Source organism: Octopus bimaculoides, chromosome 9 (genome assembly GCF_046866305.1).
Source record: "Octopus bimaculoides isolate indiv1 chromosome 9, ASM4686630v1, whole genome shotgun sequence".
Taxonomy (NCBI): domain Eukaryota; kingdom Metazoa; phylum Mollusca; class Cephalopoda; order Octopoda; family Octopodidae; genus Octopus; species Octopus bimaculoides.
In genome coordinates, this window is record NC_142936.1 from 39,901,337 (window position 1) to 39,924,402 (window position 23,066).

At 35.3% G+C, this 23,066-nt stretch overlaps 1 protein-coding gene across 5 annotated transcripts in view; it reads left to right on the forward strand.

The window, feature by feature from the left end:
* LOC106869101 (endoplasmic reticulum aminopeptidase 1) overlaps positions 1–23,066 on the forward strand; it is a 1,176,109-nt gene that overhangs the window by 938,932 nt on the left and 214,111 nt on the right. For all 5 annotated transcript variants that reach the window (XM_089357447.1, XM_089357445.1, XM_052970645.2 and 2 more), the window contains exon 11: positions 4,352–4,434. In XM_089357447.1, the coding sequence (XP_089213573.1) occupies positions 4,352–4,434 (83 nt within the window). The remainder of the gene's footprint in view (positions 1–4,351; positions 4,435–23,066) is intronic.

Below are 23,066 nucleotides of genomic sequence, written 5' to 3' on the forward strand. Positions count from 1 at the left end.
TTGCCTTACCTTAGAATGACTAGAGGAGATATAGAATGTTTGGGAATGAAAATTGAGTGAGGGTACAATATTTTTGTTTATATATTCTGACTTTATTTCAATAAAAATGTATGGTTGAGTATCTAGGGTTTTGGACTCACAATGATTGAGTCATTGGTTTGATAGCAGGTTTAGATGGCATGTAAAAATGTTGGTCAATGTATAGAGAAATCATAGGGAGGTGAAGATTCAATGGTCTTTTGAGGGATTGACTACCTCTCAAGAGATGGTGTCATGATGAAATGTGCCTAGTATACTTTAAGTTGCAAGATGTAGGAAGAACATCCAGCCACATAAATCATGTCAAAAATAGAAGGTATAGGAGACAGATCTATTTCAGAGGGCAATAAGAATTGACCCAGCTTTATTATGGTCCATTCAATCTGAATATAAAGCTGATGGTAATAATTATGATAATGATTGTAAATCGTAGATAAGTAGGTAGGTTAGCGTTTACATACATGAGTAGTTTGGTGGTTATTTAGGTAAGTAAGCAGGTAGATAGGTATGTTGATTTTAGTCAAGATGGGTAAATGGATAGGTAGGGAGTTAGATAAGCAGGTAGGTAAATGGATTGGTCTGTATGTACATATGTAGGTAGGCTGGTAGGTAGGTTAGTAAGTAAGTAGGCTTGATGTGAATTTGAGGGCACGTTTAAATGTAAAGCTGAATTAAACCAAAACCACACACCTTTTAAATAAATGGAATTCAAAATTATTAGCAGCATTTAAGGTGGGTCAAGAAGAGAAAGAAATGTTCCCAAATTGAGTGTTGCTTAAAAAAAAAGCGAAATTTATTAGGATAGCATATTCTTTAAATTTTCTCACATGATATTGGTAGAAAAATATCCAAGAACTATTAACCACCCATAAGAAATATAGAGATGCAATATTCAAAGTAAATATTTTAGGTTTATTGTAATGGTTATTGGATTAAAACTCTCTAGACCAGTGTCTGGAACAAAGCAAAGGTGAAAAAGGATTCTAAGAGAAATCATGTGTTATCCAAAAACTATATTCCACAGTAATATCCAAATTTCAGAGAAGAACTGGAGCAGGAACAGTTTAAAGTTTCAAAACTTTTATGATATTTGAACAATTCTAAGTCAGTCACAGTAAGAACATTGTAAACGAATCTAAATTCTTAAATTTTACCTGTTTGCTAGTAAGAAGCCAAATTTATTTTATTATTTAGATCCAATAAACACACATGCGCGTGTGCGCACACGCACACACACACACACACACACCTCACAATGATGATGATGATGGTGATGATAGCAGCAGTAGCAGCAGACCATAGTTAGGCTTCAATGATATGTAATCAGTATTCAATTGACTGAGGTACTAACTTGTGAAATTAACATGTACATGACTGAGTATTCCACAGACACATGTATCCTTAACACAATAATCAGGTATGATCAGTAAGACCTAAAGTATGACAAGATTGTCCATTTGAATTACAGGTGGAATCCCTCGCTTCAGAATCTACACAGTTTGTGTCTACCCAGTTGCACTCTCAAGTTATGGGCCAGCCCAAAGCTATAAAAAATTACATTTTCCCAAGATGGCATGCAGCAGAATTCAATCAGGGACTTCATGGATTGCAAAGCAAACTTTCTAAATATTCAGCCATACTGCTTCTGATACACCTTCCATTGCTTATAATTTATGTATGCATGTGTGTGTGTGTGTGTGTGTGTGTGTGTGTGTGTGTGTGTGTGTGTGTGTGTGTGTGTGTGTGTGTGTGTGTGTGTGTGTGTGTGTGTGTGTGTGTGTAATAAAATATATATATAATTCTTAATCTTGCTAAGTAGGTAAAATGTGATTTGCTGAGAAGATCTGATAAGTTTGAAACATGTCTGTTACTTTCACCAGTTCACATTAAAGACCTGATCCACTCCACTCTGTATTGTCTATATTGTTCAAATATTTTGATTGACTGATCTTATCAAAGCTGTCAGCTTGTTTTTAGATTCTAAATACCATTTGGAAGATATAATATCTTATAATTACTTGAAGGATCTTAGCTGATCAAAAATTTTCTGTCTGACATTACCAGACACATTTTACCACATTGTCCAAGATTTCATTAATCTGCCACAAAATATTACCATTTGTCTCAGTCTTGTCCCATCCATGATAGCTAGCATCCTGAAATTTGACTTTCCTGTCTTTCTCCCATGCCTTCCTTTATCATTATCTGTTATAGTAGCTTCCATTGCCAGAGCACATCCCTTTCCTCTTTATATTTAACCTCTATTCGTATAAAATATTCATTCCTATGCAAAGTATGTATAATGGAAATGAAGGCTTGTGATACCTCTGGAGTATCTCCTTCTCCCATTACAATTTTTTCTGTAGTCTTAAGGATCTGGAACTCGAAGAAGAAGCTTATAAATGGAGTGCAATTCAATAGTTGTTTATTTTAGTTCTCATTCATGTGGCTTGCTCTCAGTGACCATCTTTATAGCAGTGCGTGGTTCGTTATAACTCCATTCATGTGAAGTACATTACCTCTGGAGATAACAGGTGAAGTTAGAGCAGGATAAGAATCCGCTGTGAGCTGCCAGCTTGCAGTGTTTCTCAGCGTAAGCGAGAAGGAAGAAAAAGAGTGAATGTCTGAATTCTCCTGCTTATATAGTCATTGCTGACAAGAGTTTCGCTGTCATCTCGTGCATGGCAAATGGTTGCAGGTGAGATCTCACTCCTGTCTCAGACATGGTCATGGCTACCGGCAAGATTTCATACAAAATGGCGCTGGCTTCTTGTGCCTTGCTACATATGTATTGCCCTAAATGAAGCGACAAAGTGGTCACAACAGGAATATCCTTGTTCATAGGTCTACTGGTTCAGGCTTGATATAAAACTAAACATAAATGAGATTACCCACCCCATTGCTCACCATACTGAATGTATCAGTTAAATCTTCTACAATAAACTTCCTCCCATCTTACTGCGAGGGCTATAATATCTACGACTGGAAAACGGATAAAATTTCTAAGGTTATCTTAAACGTATATATGCCTCAATGTGTCAAGTGATGGATATGTTGTTTCATTTCAAAAAGTCACAGTTATGCTACTGGATTGTTATAGAGCTACTCAACAACAGTAACAACAACAAACAGTTTTATTCAGTGATTTTATAGTTTTATAGCAAGGAAATCAGATTTTGAATATGTCATGCAAACAAGCCAAAATGCTTTAGAGGAAGTCAGTGTGTGACAGGTTAGGTAGATTTAAAGAAAGTTCTATTGTGATTGATTTCTTTCTGTTTAAGCTACTGTCATTTTTATTAAGCTAAGTACAAAAACACATTTTCCTGCTGAAGCAAAGCAGTAGCACTGTCTGTGATTAAGTTTATTCAAATTTCTGGGAAGCCATTATAATTAACTTGGTTTTTTTTCATAACACTTTTGTAAATATTTCCTGCTTTCTGACAGCCTATCAAATTATTTTCCTGCTTTACTGCCTCTACCATCAGTATTGCTACTACAACAACACCACGACCTAACACTACAACAACAATAATAACAACCATGAGTTCCACAAACCAAAACAGATCAATTTGAAGAGCATGTCACATGCAAGAAACTTCTCAAAATTATTGTCATTAAAACTTTCCGATGAAAATACTTGACACAAATCATTCAGTAATCTCCATTGTGTGTGTGTGAATTGGTGACACTTTTGTGTGTGTGTGTATTGGTTTATTGATCTGTATGTATTTCTGCACATCAATAATGCGCCTCTTATATGTCTAGATATGCATGTGTGCTTCAGGATGTGTTTACATGCATTTTTGTAGCAAGTGCATATTTGTGTAGATATATGCAATTTTATTTATTTATTATGAAATCTAAAACAAAAACATTGTCTGTGTGTGTGTGTGTGTGTGGTGCATGTGTGTGTGTATGTGTGTGCATGTGTGTGTGTGTGTGTGTGTGTGTGAGAGAGAGAGAGAGAGAATGTGTGTGCATAAGAGACACACCATATTTACAAATATAAATCAAGAATATAGTTTAAGAACTGTATATGTGTGTGTGTGTGTGTGTGTGTGTATATATATATATATATATATATATATTTATACATACTCGCACAGAAACATTTACACATAGATGTTTGTTAATTTATGTATGTTCACATGCTTGTGTATATATATATATTTGTAAGTGATTATGTGATTATGTGCGTTTATATCAATCCTATTCAATAAAATCTTTATCAATTTGTGCAGTTTTTATTATTTTTACTGCTTTTTTCTCTCTTGTCTATTAGTTTCGAAAACAATTCTTCTATTTCCAGTTATAAATGGTACATTCCATTAACTTACATAACATCGATGAAACCGAATTCTTCAGAAACAGTATGGTTAAATATGACATCAAGTAAGTAGCTTATCATTTTATATCAATCTATTGACTTTTTACCAGATGAAATTGGAGATAACAAAGCTAGAGTTTTGGGAATTAGAATTTTCCTGTAACCCAAGCAATGTTTTAAAATTAAAATAAAATACATAGTAAAATAATAAAATAAATATATGTAATAAAATCATAATTTTTAATCATTAATAAAATAACAATTTCATAATTTTTTTTATCTTTAATCTTTTATGTAACATAAAGTGGAAGTGGTATTTAAATACCATGATTTACATCTCTTATATTGAAATTACATCATAGAAGAGCCATTTCAACGATGTAAGAACTCAGAAAAACTGTTATATAATACAGTCAACTGTATAGAAGTGTGGAAAATTTCTGTTGTCCTTGCATAATTTGGTCACTAGACATTAAACTATGCAGTGTAATTGCATCAGTGACCATGCTATAGTAGGGTAACAAATCATTTTAGGCACTTTATAATAAAGAGTATTTTGAAAAACTTAATGTTTAGTAAAATATAAGTTTCTGTATGTTTTCAAATGGCTAAAAATATTTCTCTGCAGTCTATTATCTGTTTCAGTACAGTGTTTCAGATAGTCACTTACTAAACATATAGAGTTCTGAAGTTGTTTATATAAAATGATGAAACTGGAAAAAGTTCTTGACAAAGTCTGGACAAGGAATATTTTATGAGTTTTGGGGCTATTGCTTTCTATGACTTAAGTAGTTTCTCATTGCTTACACAAGAACCCAAGAAAATAGTCTAAGATTAGTAGGAAAATTCTCCTCCAGCTGTACAGTTAATTGCTTACATTAATTAACTGTGCATTTCTATGTGTGATTAATTTGACTTTAGAAGTGAGAGATAAATATTATTGCCAGATCAACATAACTGTCATCATCGTCATTGTTGTCATCATCCTCATCATCATCATTACTACCTTCATTACCATCATTTTACATCTGTTTATCTATACTAGCATGAGTTAGGTGGATTACATTTCTTCTTCTGATTCTTTAAAACATACTGACACTATCCCATTTCTTTATGCAGTTATTTGCATTTTTATTGAAGCTTTTGAGCTGCTGGCCTTGGGTAGTATAGCTCCATAATATGGTCAGTTTCTCCACATTCAGAGGTAGTTGGGCCAGTTTTGTAGCCCCATCTGAATAAAGTCATTTTTGATTACCTTATTCTTGTTCTCAAGTGGTTGAATTCATGCTTCTGAGCCAAGAGGGAGGTCTTCAGCAGGTGGGATTTTCATGTCGATAGGAATCTGGGTTGTTCTCAAGATATTCTATCTAGAGCTGGAATCTGAATTCTTCTTGAGATGTAAGGGACTGGAAATGACTGAGAAAATTCAACTGAAGGGTTGTTAGGTTAGATAGCATTCATTACTAGTAGCCTTTGTCATCTTGGTTTGACAAGCCACTTCCCATCTACTATCAGCAGATTGGTGCCAGTGAGGAGATACGCTTGTATTGGTGGGTTTCGTGCATCCACTGATGAGACAGCAAGTGTTATTCAATACTAAGTCAAGTTTCTTGATATGGATCGATCTCTCCCAGCTAGGACATACTCCACAGAAATATGAGGCCATTGCAGTAGATCTTAATGTGTACAGTAATCCCTCAACTATCACGGGTGTTACTTTCCCAAACCCCCTGTGATAGGTGAAAATCTGCGAAGTAGAAACAGTGCTGAACTGTATATTTTTTTATCATTTTTATAATTTGTATATATTTATTTTATTATAAATACAGAACAACACCACGGAGGAATTACGACGTAAGCTTAAATAATAATCCGCGATATGGCAAGGGATTATTGTATATTGTGGCTGCCCATCTACTATTGACTAATTTCAGTTGGATATTGTTTCAGGAACCATCATTCAGTTTGGTGTTTTAACTTGATCACTGAAGGAGGGTGTTCAGTCTGAGATTTCTCCAAGGTAAACTGAGTACAGTGCTCCAGTGGCCTTCCAGACCATTTGACGTTAAGAGGTTGGCTGGCTTCATGATTCCTAAAATGAAATGAACAGTCTGCACTGGGTTTTTGCATGGAGGTGGTTATTTTTGCAATAGAGGAGTCATGAGGTTTGCTTCTATTGCTTCCACAGAGGTTGTCAGTATAGAGAAACCACTCAGTTTTCTGATCTGTTGGCTAGTTATTAGTGTATAAATTATATAGTAGTGGTACTAGCCATTCCATTGTCATCACCAGCAGCTTCTCTTGTTGTCCAAGACAACATAGAAACATATGGATTGCACAGCATCTCACCACTCATCACAGTACCTCGATGTCTTGTATAAATTGCAACAGAGAAATCTATCGACTTTTGTTGTGCATGCCACATCCTTTTTTAACAACACATAAGTGGCTGGATATAAACCACCAAAAGCCTTGTCTGTTAGGGTACCAGATTACTGCTACATTATCACGCATGACGAAACTCACCAAACAACTTACATAAAACCACAAACACACACACACACACACACACACACACACACACACACACACACACACGCACACACACACACACACACACACACACACACACCATTTTAAGAGGACTTTCAAACACTGGGGATAGCAATGAAAGTAATGCCTTTGTATTTGAAATATAATCAGAAAAACGAAAGTACAATATAATGACATAATTCTTTCTACTAAAGGCAAAATGCTTGAAATTTAGGTGAGTGGGGCCTAGTTGATTGCATCAACCCCAGTTATTCATTTTATCAACCCTAAAATAATGAAATGCAAAGTCAGCCTTGTTGGAGTTTGAACTCAGAGCATAAAGCAAGAAGAAATGCTTCTAAGCACTTTTTCGAATGTGATAATGATCCTCCTAGCTCACTACATTGAAAGTGTGGTATAATAGAAAAAGAAAATAGTATGGGATGAGAAATATTTTTAAATGTTTCGATAACTTTAGGAAAAATAAAATAAAGTAAAAGAAAAAATAAATAGCAGACAGTAGCGAAATCAATAATGGCAAGTCCCTGAGGTGCAAACCACAGTGACACAAAGCAAGACTGCTGTTAGTGCTTGCTGATATGAAACTGAAGGACATACTATGCACTAGCTGTAGATATATTAAACAAATGTCATTTTTTTCTTTAAACTTCTTTTGTAATGTAATCAGAAGAAAATGGAAATATTCAGAATCCTTGGAGGCACCCATATGACTGAAAGATTAGTTTAAGATTGTAAACTAGGTGTTACTTTTATTAAATATGTTGATATTAAGTGAAATGTAGTTTCTTACATAAGAGACATTTCTGAATTATTTTATCTTTAAACAATTCAATTTTCTTTCTGCTTACAAAAGTAAAGCTTCATATATTTCACTTAGTGATTCATAAGCCATGACATCAGCAAGTATGGGGGTGGTTGGAATTTGCTGATGAGGTCAGAATAATACCAAAACATATCTAATTAATCTCCAGAACTTAGCAAGACTGAGACTTATGTCTACCATGAAACCTAGGTTTCCATGGCATAAAAGTGACTGAGATTACAACTCTCTTCTCTATACCAAATGCTGGCCCACTGCAGGGAACTTGGAAGAGAAATGAAAATAGACAACAATAATAATCATGGCCAATATAATTTTTTGTCTTTACTATATATTTATTTCTTAATTAAATATTTAAAACTACTGCATTACATAAGTTAATGCTGACTTACTCAAAGACTGAAACATTGAATAGCTTCGATTTTATCTGGACTTTGACAGACGTGTAGCAAACAGCTGAAATGCATTACTGAATCAATCAGAAAGCTTGCTTTTTTTTTATGATGATGTCATATAAAGACTGGTTTTCATGTAATTCAGAGCTGCTGATATTCAAAGTCATCTACTAAATTTTTTAGCAGATTAGGCTATAGTTGTTTTCACAAATGCTTATGGATCATCTTAAGTCTCTCTCTTGGATTTGCTATTAATAAAGATATTCTTTTCCTACATCCACTACATGGGATCTAGTAAATTTTAAAATTTCGATAAAATTCTTCAGCCAGGTTTGGTCTAACAACTGCCTTCAGCTATAATTAGCTTAACAATTACCTGTGATAGGTCTAGCAACTGCTTTAAGTTGTGATTGATCAAACAAATGCCTGAGAAACGTGTCTGCTTATCAACCTTTGATAATCTTTTATCTCTTAGATTATAATTTTTAGTTAGATAACACTGTTGTATATTGGTAGGTCATACTTTTATGTACATACTGTTCATTAAGTTGTTGTACCTGGGATTCATTATATATCTAATTTTGCTCCTTCTGTAGACTGACAACCAGCTGGCTGTTATGTTTAATGAAGCATTCTTATACAAATGACATTGCAGTCCACCTCTCCCTAACCTTCAAGACTCCTTCTTTCCACACATGAAACTGAAATGTCTCTCACTAGACTTGTATGAATTTTGTGAACCAAGAACTCAATAACATCCAATAATATGATAATGCCATTCTGCTGCTTTGAACCACTTCAATATACATATCAAGAAAGCTGGCAAAAACAATTTCAAAAAATTCATAGCTAAATCCTTCACTCACTCTACTAATGTTTTACCTTACAATATCTGATGCCTTACTACGAAGACCACACATTATTTTGATTGCCAAGACTACATCCCAAAGGTTGGGATTTCTTTATAGATGTAGGAAATCATTCAGTTCTAACCAGAAAATACTTTAGGCTCCCAACAACTGTTAACCCACTACAAAAGCTATGGTGAAGCTCTCAATGAACTACTGTCCCACTTCTGAAACAATACTGCTACACACATAGACATCCTAGATCATATTCAAAGAAAAAACACTCAACTGATTATCATAAAATCTTTCACAAAAGCACTCACTACGAAATAGCATGGGTTGCCAGTGTCTGGGCAAGGCAAAAATCATGGGAAATACATGCCATTTTTTATTTATTATTACTACTTCATTTTTCTTTTGAAATTCGTGTCCAGGCAATCACCAATGTTACTCCCACTTACACCATGCCACTGCTCACTGCAATCTATGGAATAATTTATATTCCCAACAGATAGTATCCTTCCTTCTTCTAACCATTGACAGTGGAACCTTCCAATGTTATCTACGCAGACTTATGTATCTCAGATAGAGTTATGTATCTTGTTCACAGACAGAACATAATAACTGCAATTGTAATCCAAGAGATGTAAGGTAAATGGGGTCCAATAAGCAGAAAACATTTCCAAGATATTGTTGAACCAATCACAGTTGTAGGATTTTGATTAAATTTTCAAATGCAAGAGAGCACTACTGAAGGATGTGGGGGAAAGAAGTCTTTATTAATAATCCAAAAGAGAGAGACCCATCCTATAATCTATATCATCTATGATCATTTGTGAAAAGAGAAAACCATAAATTTCATCAACCATGAGGTTTTGTAAATAACTTTAGATTTCAGCATCCTCGAACAAGTATGTATCTTCAATATGAAAAAAATGAAATGATGAAGCAAAATACATTGTGGCAACCAAATAAATAATCCTGTAGATTTTGTTTGCAATTGTTTAACCATCATCATTGTTGTCATCATCAATAGCAGTATTTCAAATTGCCTTGCGTCTTTAAAAATTATATTTATTTCAAAACTCCAATTTTGTTCCAGAATGAAAAAAAAGAAAGATTAGTTTAGTTTACTCTCTCTCTCTCTATGTGTGTGTGTGTATGTATATATGTGAGTGTGTATATGTATATATATATATGTGTGTATGTATATATATGTGTATGTATGTATATATATATATGTGTGTGTGTGTGTGTGTGTGTGTGTGTATGTATCATATATTAGGCAGTAAACCCCAAGAAACTTACCTTCCACATCGAAAACTTAGGAGTGCAGTCTACATTTTCCTTTATATTAATAATAATATTTTCTGTTACTGCTGTTGTTGTTTTTACACCAAATAAATAGGATGTATAAAATATGGTGAATAAAATTATGCAAACAAATATATGAGATAAAATGCAGGAAGAATATATAACAGCAGCAATGATTGGTAATGATGATGTTAAGAATAATAAAAATAACAATGATAATGGCACCAACAAAAACAAAAACAACAGCAATAATAATAATATAAATGATGTAGAACTGCATAAGGAATAAATATAGGAGACAAAATATTATTAAGAAAACAAATATATAACAAAAGCAAAAATCTAATGAACAAAATTACTACGGCAATTCAAAGATATTGTTATTTTTTATAGAACTAAAATTTCAAATTGGAATAAATGTTCTGGAAATGAACTCAATTTTACATTCCTCTGAATGGAAATGGATGTTAGTGGTTTGACAACCCATTCTCTATAATGTTTGCCCCTATTACCACCAAGTAAAATTGTTACCATGAAACACTACTATGACCACTACAAAAACTGCTGTTACAACCCCCACCCCCTGCTATACCAATAACACAAGTTACCCCCCTATACCACCAACACAAGTACTACCATCTTTATCTGCAACACACACACACACACACATATGTATATGCACACACTCATGCACGTATACATACATCCCTGCATGTCTATATATATATGAGTTTATAACTTCCAGGAAATCTGTGATGTACTAAAAATGTGGGTGCGTATATATATATATATATATATATATATATATATATATATATATATATATTGATATATGTGTGTGTATATACTTTCAGTTATGCATGTTTGTGTGTGTGTGTGCATGTATGCATTTTCATATTTAATACACACAATCACATTGTTACATGAGTGAATGAGTTGATGGTAGTGTGGATGAGAGGAAGTTTTTGATTATAACTGGAGCTTATATTAAGAAACAAGCATAAAAAAAAGAAGAGAAAAGAACCCAACCAAAAAAAAAATGATCATAATAAATAAATAAAAAAAATAGAGCGATAAAATATTATTTGAGAAATAATGATATGTCGGCAAAATCTAATATATAAAAATTTGATGAAAATAAGTAATTTTATTGCTTGCATTCATTCTATAATAACTATCTTTGCAAATTGGACAATTTTCCTCTCTCTTTTTTTATATGAGCCCATTTCCCTCCTGTAATTCCCCCATCCCCTACTATATTTTACGATCATATTTAGAACATATTTGTGCACACTCAGATGTGGGAAGGCCTTTTACTGCAGACTAGTCTCAGGTGAAAATTCTCATCATATTTAGTATGTATAAAAGCACAACATTGGACTATGAATGATGTCAGAAGATTGTGGGACATATGTGGTTTTGCATTGTTATTCTTTGTCTGTAATGAATACCAAATCATTCCTTCACAGCCCTGTAAGAATGGTTCTTCATATATATGTATATATATATGTATATATATATATATATATATATATATATATATATATATATATATATATATATATATATATATATATGGGAGAATATACAATTCGAGCTACGCTCTTCAACAGAAAGAATACGGAGACAAGGAGAAAAATACGGAGAAAAAAAATTGAATAGTGTTCAGTCAACGGTCAATCATAATATATATATAAACAATATATAAACAATATATGAGTATATGCATATATATGTACATGTATGTACATACTTTCATCTGCATGTACATATAGATACATATCTGGGTATATGACATTGCAAAAGAACATGGACAAAATGATAAACAAGGTACAACAAACAAGCAGGCCACATAGAGAACATATCCTTCATCAGCTGCCACCATTAAAACACCGGCGTTTCGAAGAGTTAGGGCACGACGCATTGTTAAAATGGCTCTTCCCACGAACACAAATTAAATTTTTTTCATGAAGGATAGTGGCGGACGGAAAACAAGACAGGAAAACAAAACGGTGAAATAAACAAACAAAAAGGCTGTACAACGAGACGTGGAGAAGTGTGCGTGTATTGAACGCTGTGAAGTATAAACCGGAGAGGTGAAGAAGTGCGTGCGAAGCTTGGGGAGTCCAAGACCGAAAAGAAATATATGTTTATATATATATATATATGAAGAACAGTAAACAGCACATTGCTGATGTGCACAAAGCTTTGTCAAGCAGGAAATAACTGACTAGAGGTACACAATGCAGTGTTGAATGAAACACTTGTTTGTACAGTCATATTTAGCAGGTTCATGTTCACTAAAAAATTTGTTGGCAAATAGTTACATCTTCAATAGTTTCTTCTTCATAGGAATCTGCTCCAGATTTATGAAACATGGAAAAATGGGTCTCATAACAACTACTGTTTTATCGTCTCCTCTTCCAGTGCTATAAAACTGATAAAAACTGTTGCAAATGACTACCTTCTGTATTACCTTCAGTCATTTTTCCTTCTCAGTAGTTCCCTGTGCATTCTCTACCATAGAGCAAGGTCTACTTCTGCATACATACATTACACACATTTATATCTTTGAAACTTTGTTGAAAGCAGCAGCATCGTCTTTGTCATTGACAAAACCCCTTGCTTATGACTGGCATAATAACATCTTAAACTAAATTGCCTGTCTGTGAAGTCAGTCCATATCTCATTTCTTTGAATAAACATCTTGTCAGACTGCTCTATAGCAGCATGCCCACTCTAATTCAAATCAGCAATAATAAACACAAACTTCGGCCATGTTTTCACTGCCCTTCTGAACACTAATGGGTTAGTTGTTATTTACTTCTAACGATACACACACACACACACATGCACACACATATGTGTGCGCACACACACACATACTTTTTTCTGCTGGTAGTTTGCCCATCATACCGCCTAGTCTTTCATTCAAACTAAAAACTTCATGCCAAGCCTAAGACCTTAGAATGATACTTCAATGAGAACATAAACTAGTTTTTCATCAACATCACCAAAACACAGTCACAATTGATATAAAGAAACCAATCTTGCAATACCATACCTCCGTGCTTATGAAAAACATGCAGCTAAAATTTCACAAATTGCTATAAATACTAGGCTCATGACAATAGTTTGCTCTTTCATTTGTTTGTTAATCTTACATAAGTTTTTCCATGCTAAGATTGGTTGGATGACTGTTATTGATGTATTAGTTTATGAAAGATGCCCTTCCAGTTGGTAATCCATACCTGATTTTGGAAGGGTGTATGGCTGTAAAATAGTGCTTTGATTCTTACAGTGTATTGCTGTAAAATAATGCTTTAACAATAATCTTTAATTTAGCATAGTCATCCAACCAATCTTAGCATGGAAAAACTATCTTCCAAAGCCTGAGCATTGTATTTGAAGTGGGAAACTGCTTCATTCAAATGAACCTCCTCAAAGCTCAAGAAATATCTATTTTAAAATCTACATAAGTGACAGGAGCAGTATTAATACTGAAATGAAATATTTAACCCTACTTAAACCCTACTGTTATAACAAACTATACTGTGGTAGATGCCATGAGAGAAACTCTCATATTGGCTTTGGTGAAAATACTCTTGTTTATATCGCTAACATGGAGACAAATTCCTTCCACCTCCAGTACTAAGACCACCAGATCACATGATTTGAATTATCCTTGGTCTTGTCAATGATGGACTCTTGACTGCTTTTCCACAAGTTGTACCATAAGCTCTCCAACTTTTTTAGTTGCTTTTAAATTTCTCGATATTATACATGAAATACCTCCACAATAGCTGAATTTGTTTTGCTGCATTCAGGTTATCCTTTAATTTTTACTTGTTTCAGTCATTTGACTGTGGCCATGCTGGGCCACCACTTCAAAGAATTTTTAGTTGAATGAATCAACCTCAGTATTTAAATTTTTTGCTAAGCCTGGTACTTATTCCATTGGTTTCTTTTGCTGAACCACTCAGTTACAAAATCATACCAACACTTGCTGTTAAGCAGTGGTGGGGGATAAGTACACACACACATACGATGGGCTTCTTCCAGTTTCCATCTACCAAATCCACTCACAAGGCTTTGGCTGGTCAAGGCTGTAGTAGAAGACACCTAAAATGCCATGCAGCAGAAGCCAGAACCATATGGTTATGAAGCAAGCTTCTTATCGCATAATCATGTCTGCGCCTTTGTGTTCAAATCAACTGCTAAGATACTGTGTATCTCAATGTTCGGTCAATGTTTTAAATAATTTAACATCAGACAAGCTGGAAATGTGATAACAGATATTCAATTTTAATCTAATTTTTTTCTAAATATCATTAATTTTAATTATTTATTGTAAGTAGATTTGAAATACCAATTTAATGTTCATAGATATAAAATATCAATTATTATATTGTACCTATGTATTAGATCAAGCATGGCTGTGTGGTAAGAAGCTTGCTTCCACCCCCACCCCCTGGTTCTGGTTTCAGTCCCACTGCATGGTGCCTTGGGCACTGTAGTCCTGGGCCAACAAAAAACTGTGAGTTGATTTGGTTGAAGGAAATTAAAAAACCCTTGTATACGTAAATATCTATACTTGTGTATCTTTGTATAAGTGTTTGTCACCCATCGTCACGTGGCAACCATTGCTGGTTTGTTTACATCCCTGTACTAATAGAATAAATACCAGGCTTAAAAAGGAGTCCTGGGGATGATTGGTTTGGCTAAACCCTTTGAGGCAGTACTCCAGCATGGCTACAGTCCAATGACTGAAACAAGTAAAAAATGAAATAAATCTAGGTTCATAAGAAGTATAAGATATTGTGTTTATGCGAAATGGTCACATTTACAAGGTACTGGAGTTCCACCTTATAGATTATTTATATTTGCTACAGGAATTTTCATTATATTTCTAGATTCAGTATACATCTTTGGAGATATATTGCAGGGACTTAGTTCTGTTTTTGTCTTTTTTTCTTTTTGTAGTGATCGGGAGGGAGATATGTTTCTCGTGTTGATTAACACACTATCAAAGGGAACTTGTCTCTCACTTCCTTCATGCTAAAATGTGTAATAGTGTCTGTTTTTTCTGAAATAATAGAACATTTATTTTCAAAACAAGAACATTTCACCATCATCATATTTCTGTTTCTAGACATGAGTAAAAGAAAAGATGAAGTGATGGGTAGACTGGCTATAGTTTATATATATATTTATATAAAAGTGTGTGTGTTTTCTCCCCTAAGTTTGTTCTTTTCACATTTTAGCTCATTTATTGATTTTAACGTCTTTCTTTCATTCTTTGTTCTTTCTCTTCTCTTCCAATGTTATTAATACCACCACTATAACCCTCATTTCTTCTCTACCATAATTTATATTCCTTTCCTGTAGTGGAAATAATGGGGAGGTAATGTAAACACTTCATTGCTGACTTCTGTGTTGTATTCTTCATATTGCTTATATATATATTCTTTATTTTAGTTTATTCACCTGTTTGTATTCTGCTGTCACTCCAAGTGCAATCCAACCTCTCTGCTTCTTTCTCACCATATAAACCATACATACACATACAGGAATAGATATGATTTTCTCTACCTACTAGCCCTGCCTTCTTTATCAAGCTACACTCTTCCATTGAAAAATTCTATCACATCAGCAATTTAGGAATAGATTTTTTAAAAGTTTGTCTTCAATGAAATTTCAGAGTTTCCAATAATTATAGATGTTTCCTTGTAAATGATTCAACGAAAACAAGACAGTCTTGTTAATTCTCTATAATCTTGAATATAAAATTTCTTTTAACACTGCTGGCCATTACTACAGTGAAACCTATAATCTAGTTGAAATATTCCAGAATGAAATGCTTGAAAGAATTCAATACAATCTGATATTTCTTGCTCTCTTTTTTCCGTTTCTGTGAGTATGTGTGCATGCATGTGTGTGTGTGCATGCATGTGTGTGTGTGCATTTGTGTGTGTGAGCCTCTCTTTCCTGCAAACACACACACAGAGATTTATAATCTATATATAAAATTTAATAGATATTAAATTACACACACATGCCCATGTGTATGTATGTATGTATGTATGTGTGTATATAAAATTATATACACATATACATATATGTATCTATGTATATGTATGTATATATATACACACACACACACACACATATATATATATAAAATTATACACACATGTATGTATTTATCTATATATGTTTGTGTGTGTATGTATATACGTACACATATATTTAGAAACAATTAAAGAAATAATCTACACATATAATTATGTGTACACTTTTAAACAAAGCTGTATCATTTCCACTTGATGTGTCTGTGTCCAAAACACACCATTCAATTTGTGCTGTCCAAACAATTGAAATTATGTTCTGTTTGATGCTATCTCTATAGAAAGGAGATTGCAACATAAACAAAACAAATCACATGACTTACTGCATTTTTAACCTACATCACTTAACAAACTTTATGTTACCATCACCATTGTTTTAATGTTCTTTTGTCAGTCTGGCACAGTTCAGGTACATTTCACTGAAATATATCTTTCTAAGCATTTTAATCCAAACTTACTTGTTGTGAAGCCCAAAGCTGCAGCATTCTCATTCTTTTGAACAAATATATATATATATATATATGTATGTAAGTATGTATTTATGTATGTATGTATGTTTCTATGTATGTATGGATGGATGGATTGATGCATGCATGCTTGCGAGGAAGGGGGATGAAAAATTCCTGGCTTTGGGTAAAAGAAAATACAGAAGAATCAGTTAATTATGATTTTATTCAACATATTCCCCTCTCAGATTCACACATCAATTGCAGCAGACCTCCAATTTCTCTTAGCCCTGTAAAAGAACTTGGAAATTTCAGCTTCCAATCAGGCCTTTTTTGATATCCTTAAAGCCCAAAACTTTTCAGCATCCCTATGTAAGTCATAGGTGCTTGCCAAAGTATAAGTCTACTAAAGAACAGTAGTAAAACTTCAAGTAGACTTCCACATAGCTTATACTAACATTCTGTTATGAGGCTGTGTTCAGCTGAGTCTCTAGTAAAAAGCATCTAAGGCATTATACTATGGTCTTGAATCCAAATAATCTAGTTGCATAACAAACCTCTTAACCACACAGCTATAACTTCTCCCATAACCAATGTTAGAGGAATCTCATTTGAAATTGCTGATCAAGTGAAAGTAAAGTGTAACTGCAGCCTGTATTGTCAACAAACTGATCTAATGGATCCATTTAATATAGGATACATTTATTGGACATTATTTATTGATATAGAACTATTGATGCTATAGTTCTGATGCGACAACTACAAGATAATGACTATTTAGATGAGTGACCATTTGAAGTGTAGCTCTGTGACTGCATTAAAAGCAGTCATACAGAGCTATACTTCAAATATTCAATCATCTAGATAGTTATTATCTTGCAGTTGTCCCACTTATGAAAAGGGGAACCTACGCAATGCTGCCCTATTACTCTCACCTTAACTGAGAAACATAATGCTTACAAGCACTATGTAGTTGCTTAGCATGCAAGAAATGGCAACTAAATCACTTCCAAATTACACCCATCCATCACAATACATAGCAGGAAATATAAGATAGGGGTCCACCAAGGTTCCGTCCTCAGCCCCCTCCTATTTATCATAGTCCTCCAGGCGATCACAGAGGAATTCAAGACAGGTTGCCCCTGGGAGCTCCTCTATGCTGATGACCTTGCACTAATTGCGCAGTCACTATCAGAACTAGAGGAGAAGTTTAAGGTATGGAAGCAAGGACTAGAATCGAAGGGCCTTAGAGTCAACCTAGCAAAAACCAAAATCCTAATAAGTAGGAAGGTAGATAAAACACAAACCCCTTCAAGTAGATGGCCCTGCTCAGTATGCAGTAAAGGAGTAGGTAGTAACTCTATAAGATGTACCCGGTGCAAGCTATGGACACATAAGAGGTGCAGCAATATCAAAGGCAGATTAACTACAAAGTTAGTCTTTGTATGTGGCAGATGTTCAGGTGCAATAAAGACTGTAAACAAACAGGAAACAACTTCTATCTCATTCCAGGGAGAGAAACTAGAGGTAGTTGATAGCTTCCGCTATCTGGGTGACCAAGTTAGTAGTGAGGGTGGGTGCGCTGAAAGTGTAACTGCTAGAATAAGAATAGCCTGGGCCAAGTTTAGAGAGCTCTTACCTCTGCTGGCGACAAAGGGACTCTCACTCAGGGTAAAAGGCAGACTGTATGACACATGTGTACGAACAGCCATGCTACATGGCAGTGAAACATGGGCTGTGAATGCTGAGGACATACGTAAGCTCGCAAAGAATGAAGCCAGTGTGCTCCGCTGGATGTGTAATGTAAATGTGCATACCCGTCAGAGTGTAAGTATCTTGAGAGAAAAGCTGAACATAAGAAGCGTCAGTAGTGGTGTGCAAGAGAGACGATTGCGCTGGTTTGGACATGTGGTGAGAATGAATGAGGATAGCTGCGTGAAAAAGTGCTACACCCTAACAGTTGAGGGAACCCTTGGAAGAGGTAGGCCCAGGAAGACCTGGGCTGAGGTGGTGAGGCAAGACCTTCGAACATTGGGCCTCACCGAGGCGATGACTACTGACCGAGACCTTTGGAAATGTGCTGTGCGTGAGAAGACCCGGCAAGCCAAGTGAGATCGTTGCCAGTGCCCCTGGACTGGCTCTTGTGCGGGTGGCACATGAGATGTACCATCCTGAGCGTGACCGTTGCCAGTACCGCCTGACTGACCTTGTAGGGTTTTCGAGCGAGATCGTTGCCAGTGCCCCTGGACTGGCTCTTGTGCGGGTGGCACATAAAAGACACCATTTCGAGCGTGGCCGTTTTCGTGCGGGTGACACGTAAAAGCACCCACTACACTCTCTGAGTGGTTGGCGTTAGGAAGGGCATCCAGCTGTAGAAGCTCTGCCAAATTAGATTGGAGCCTGGTGTAGCCATCCGGTTGCACGAGTCCTCAGTCAAATCGTCCAACCCATGCTAGCATGGAAAGCGGACGTTAAACGATGATGATGATGATGATGATTCTATCCTCACCACCAAAAAAAAAAAAAAAAAAGGTGGAGGAAACAATTATTGCTGCACTATTAACAACATACTTGCTGTTATTTCTAGCCATGTGGTTACTCCTGTACAGATGGCTGCACTTTTCATTTCTCCTTAGCCATTTTCCACACAGAGATGTCATCATCCTGATACCTTATACCAGATCTGTACCAATTACAGAAGCAGAAGAGCTCAAGAATATTCTTCAATAGGAAGCATGACAAATTAGTCTTCAATTCCACAGGAACACATATTTGCAATGGGAATTACATTATAATAGTGTTGGTTCAATATGCTTCAGTAAAGACTTGTTGCTGGGAATTTGTTCCATATTTATTTTTATTTGTTTATTTATTTATTTATTTATTTATTTATTTATTTGCAGTGGAAGGGTGGAAAATATTTTTCCTCAGTTGAATTGTTGTTGGCACTCCGTCGCTTACAACATCGCGGGTTCCAATTGATCCAATCAATGGAACAGCTTGCTCATGAAATTAAAGTGCAAGTGGCTGAGTACTCCACAGACAATGTACCCTTTACATAGTTCTCGGGGATATTCAGTGTGACAGTGTGACAAGGCTGACCCTTTGAAATACAGGCACAACAGAAACAGGAAGTAAGAGTGAGAGAAAGTTGTGGTGAAAGAGTACAACAGGGTTTGCTACCATCCCCTACCGGAGTCTCGTGGAGCTTTAGGTGTTTTCAGTCAATAAACACTCACAACGCCCGGTCTGGGAATCGAAACTGCGATCCTATGACTGCAAGTCCGCTGCCCTAACCACTGGGCCATTGTGCCTCCACTCAGTTGAATTACATTCTGTCCAAAAGGAAAATGTCTCACATTTTAATGTTAAGATGTGAATTGCAGTCTCTCTTTCCTGAAATAATAGGACATTTATTTTCAAAACAAGAATGTTTCACTACTATCATATTTTCATGCTTCTAGATATGAGTGAAATAAAGATGATGTGATGGATGGACAGGTTATAGTTTATACATGTGTGTGTGCGTGTGTGTGTGTGTGTGTGTGTGTGTGTGTGTGTGTGTGTGTGTGTGTGAGAGTTTGTGCATGTGTGTGTGTGTGCATATCTTGCTTTGTGATTTTCCCCCAAGTCTGATCATTTCATATCTTAACCCTTTTATTGATTTTAAAGTCTTTTGTTCTTTCTCTTTTTTTCTTCCTTTGTATGTTAAAACATACACCATGCAGAACTAAATCCCTCAAACTTGCTATAGGTTCTAACCCTTAATCTCTGACAATTTGAGGACTTCACACAGTTTTAATACGATGGAACTCCTCAATCTAACTGCATCTATTTCTAATGGCATTGACCTATAAAAGTTCAAACTAGACAACAATAGCAATATTATGCTCAAACATCTGAAATGGCCACCATAGATCACCAATGCCAGCCATCCTTTTATAAACAATTAATAGAAAAATTACTATAATTCCTTTTGTTTCAATGTTATTTTCAAAAGCTTCATAAAATGTTAGTAGTTGCAATACAACTATACACATGTATCTAAAATGTATATTATAGATGCTCTATTTTTTTAGAAGCAATTTTTGAGTAACTTTCATAGTGAAAATTATAGTATAAATGATCTAAAGGCTCCCCATCCTTTCTCTCTTTCTCCCCTTCTCTCTCATTATATGTATGTGTGTGTGTGTGTGTGTGTGTGTGTATGCATGCATGCATAAACGTTTACCTTTTCTCCCTCTCTCTCTCTTGCTCTCTCTCTCTCTCTTACTTTCTCTGTCTATCTATCATTCCCTCTATATATAAAAATATTTTCTACCTCTTACTCTCTCTCTCTCTCTCTCTCTCTCTCTCTCTCTCATTTAGCTAATTGGTTATTTCTGCCAGCCTTTATATCTTCTCTCCAGAGCTCCTTAGCAGATCCAATCCCCCATTTATTTGATTGAGTTCCTGTCCTTTCTAATAATTGCCACATTCTCACCAGCTTTTCTCTCAGTTGCTTTCATCAACCCATTTTCACCCTATTTATGAATTGACCTTTTTATGTCTTTTTGACCTTTATCAAAACAACTTATCTCTTATGCCAATTTATGGCTGAAATTGAAAAACAGCAGTTCTACTATTCATTATTTGCTAGCTAGCAAATCAAGTAAGTAATACCCTTTAGGATGATGCAGATCAATAATGTTAACATATTCACTTCAATTAAAAAAGGGTCAGGTGTGGGGAACTTGCCTATAATCATATACCAGTAGTTTTCAGCTTGTTGTTCAGCAACCCCTTTCATGGAATGGTATTTTACAAACACCCCTCTTTGTATTCCAAAAAAAAAAAGAAAGAAGCAGAAGATCGTTTTAATCAAACAAAAGCAAATTTTACACAGTGGCTTATTATGCATATTTTCTTCAACTATTCCATCCAGGATGTGCCTCGTTTTAATTATTTCCATGAACTAGTGCCCCCTATGCTAAATTTTTATGGAAATTACTAAAGAAGATGAGGTCTTACATAATGAAATTATGTTAGACTTTGGCACATCATTAGTCATGTTTCAGCTCACTGATAACGATGTTCTATTTATATTTTAATCCTAACACACACACACACACACACACACATATGTATGTGTGTATATATATATATATATATATATACGTATATCATTGCCACCATCATTTAACAACTGTTCTCCATGCTGGCATGAGTTGACTACTTGATAGGGTCTGACTATCCATAAGGCCACAGCAGGATCTAGTGTCATTTTAGGTATGATTTCTATAGCTGGATGCTCTTCCTAATGCCACCACTTTACAGACTGTACTGAATGCTTTTTGTAAGACTCAGAAAGATCAGGGAGAGGAAAAGTAAAGAGCTCCCATTTCTAAGTGGGGAGTATTTGTTGAAAGCCTAAAGTAAGATAAAGAGACAAACACAGATGTTTTGCTAATAGAGGCGATACATAGTTAATCTCTATTGTTTATAGAGATGGGGAGAAGTAGTTGAAGGAGATAAAAAAAAGGTAGTGACAGAGAGCTAGAGCAAACTCTCAAGGTACAAGAAGGTGAGCATAAGAGAGGATATGGACAGTGGGTCATGGGAGAGGAAGAGAGAGTGGATGCCTTCAAAGAGTGTAAAGGAAAGTAAAAGATAATGAAAGAGGCTGGGAGTGAATTTAGTGAGTGATGAGCAAAGGTAGAAGTGCAGTTGAGGGAATTACCAGTATGGAGAGGTGTAAGGTGAGAGATACAAAAATGGTTCAGGAAGGTGACTAGATTAGAAAGTAAGGGATGATGTGAAAGGAGTAGGAACAGTGGAGAAGGAGATAAAGAGGTACATAAGGGGACTATAGTAAGTGGGGTATGATGGTAGAAATGAAAGGGCATTGAGAATGATAGCAGATAAGCAAGATGTTAGGAGACAAAAGAAATCAGTTGCTGAAGTAGATGAGAGACATCAGTAGCTGAAGACATAAAACGGGGTGATTGATGTGAAGAGTGTAAGCAGGGATGACGATAAAAAATGGAAGTGGTTCCAGAAGGGCAGGGAGAATGGGAGGTGAGTAACTTTAAGGGAGGGGTTGCTGCATGTGCCTGTTCAGCTCTCAGTTGGTTACAGTAGCCAGTCAGTACCATTGATAAGGGTGTGATAGTTGTTAAGGGAATGAGAATTGACCAATGCCTTGTGAGCAAAT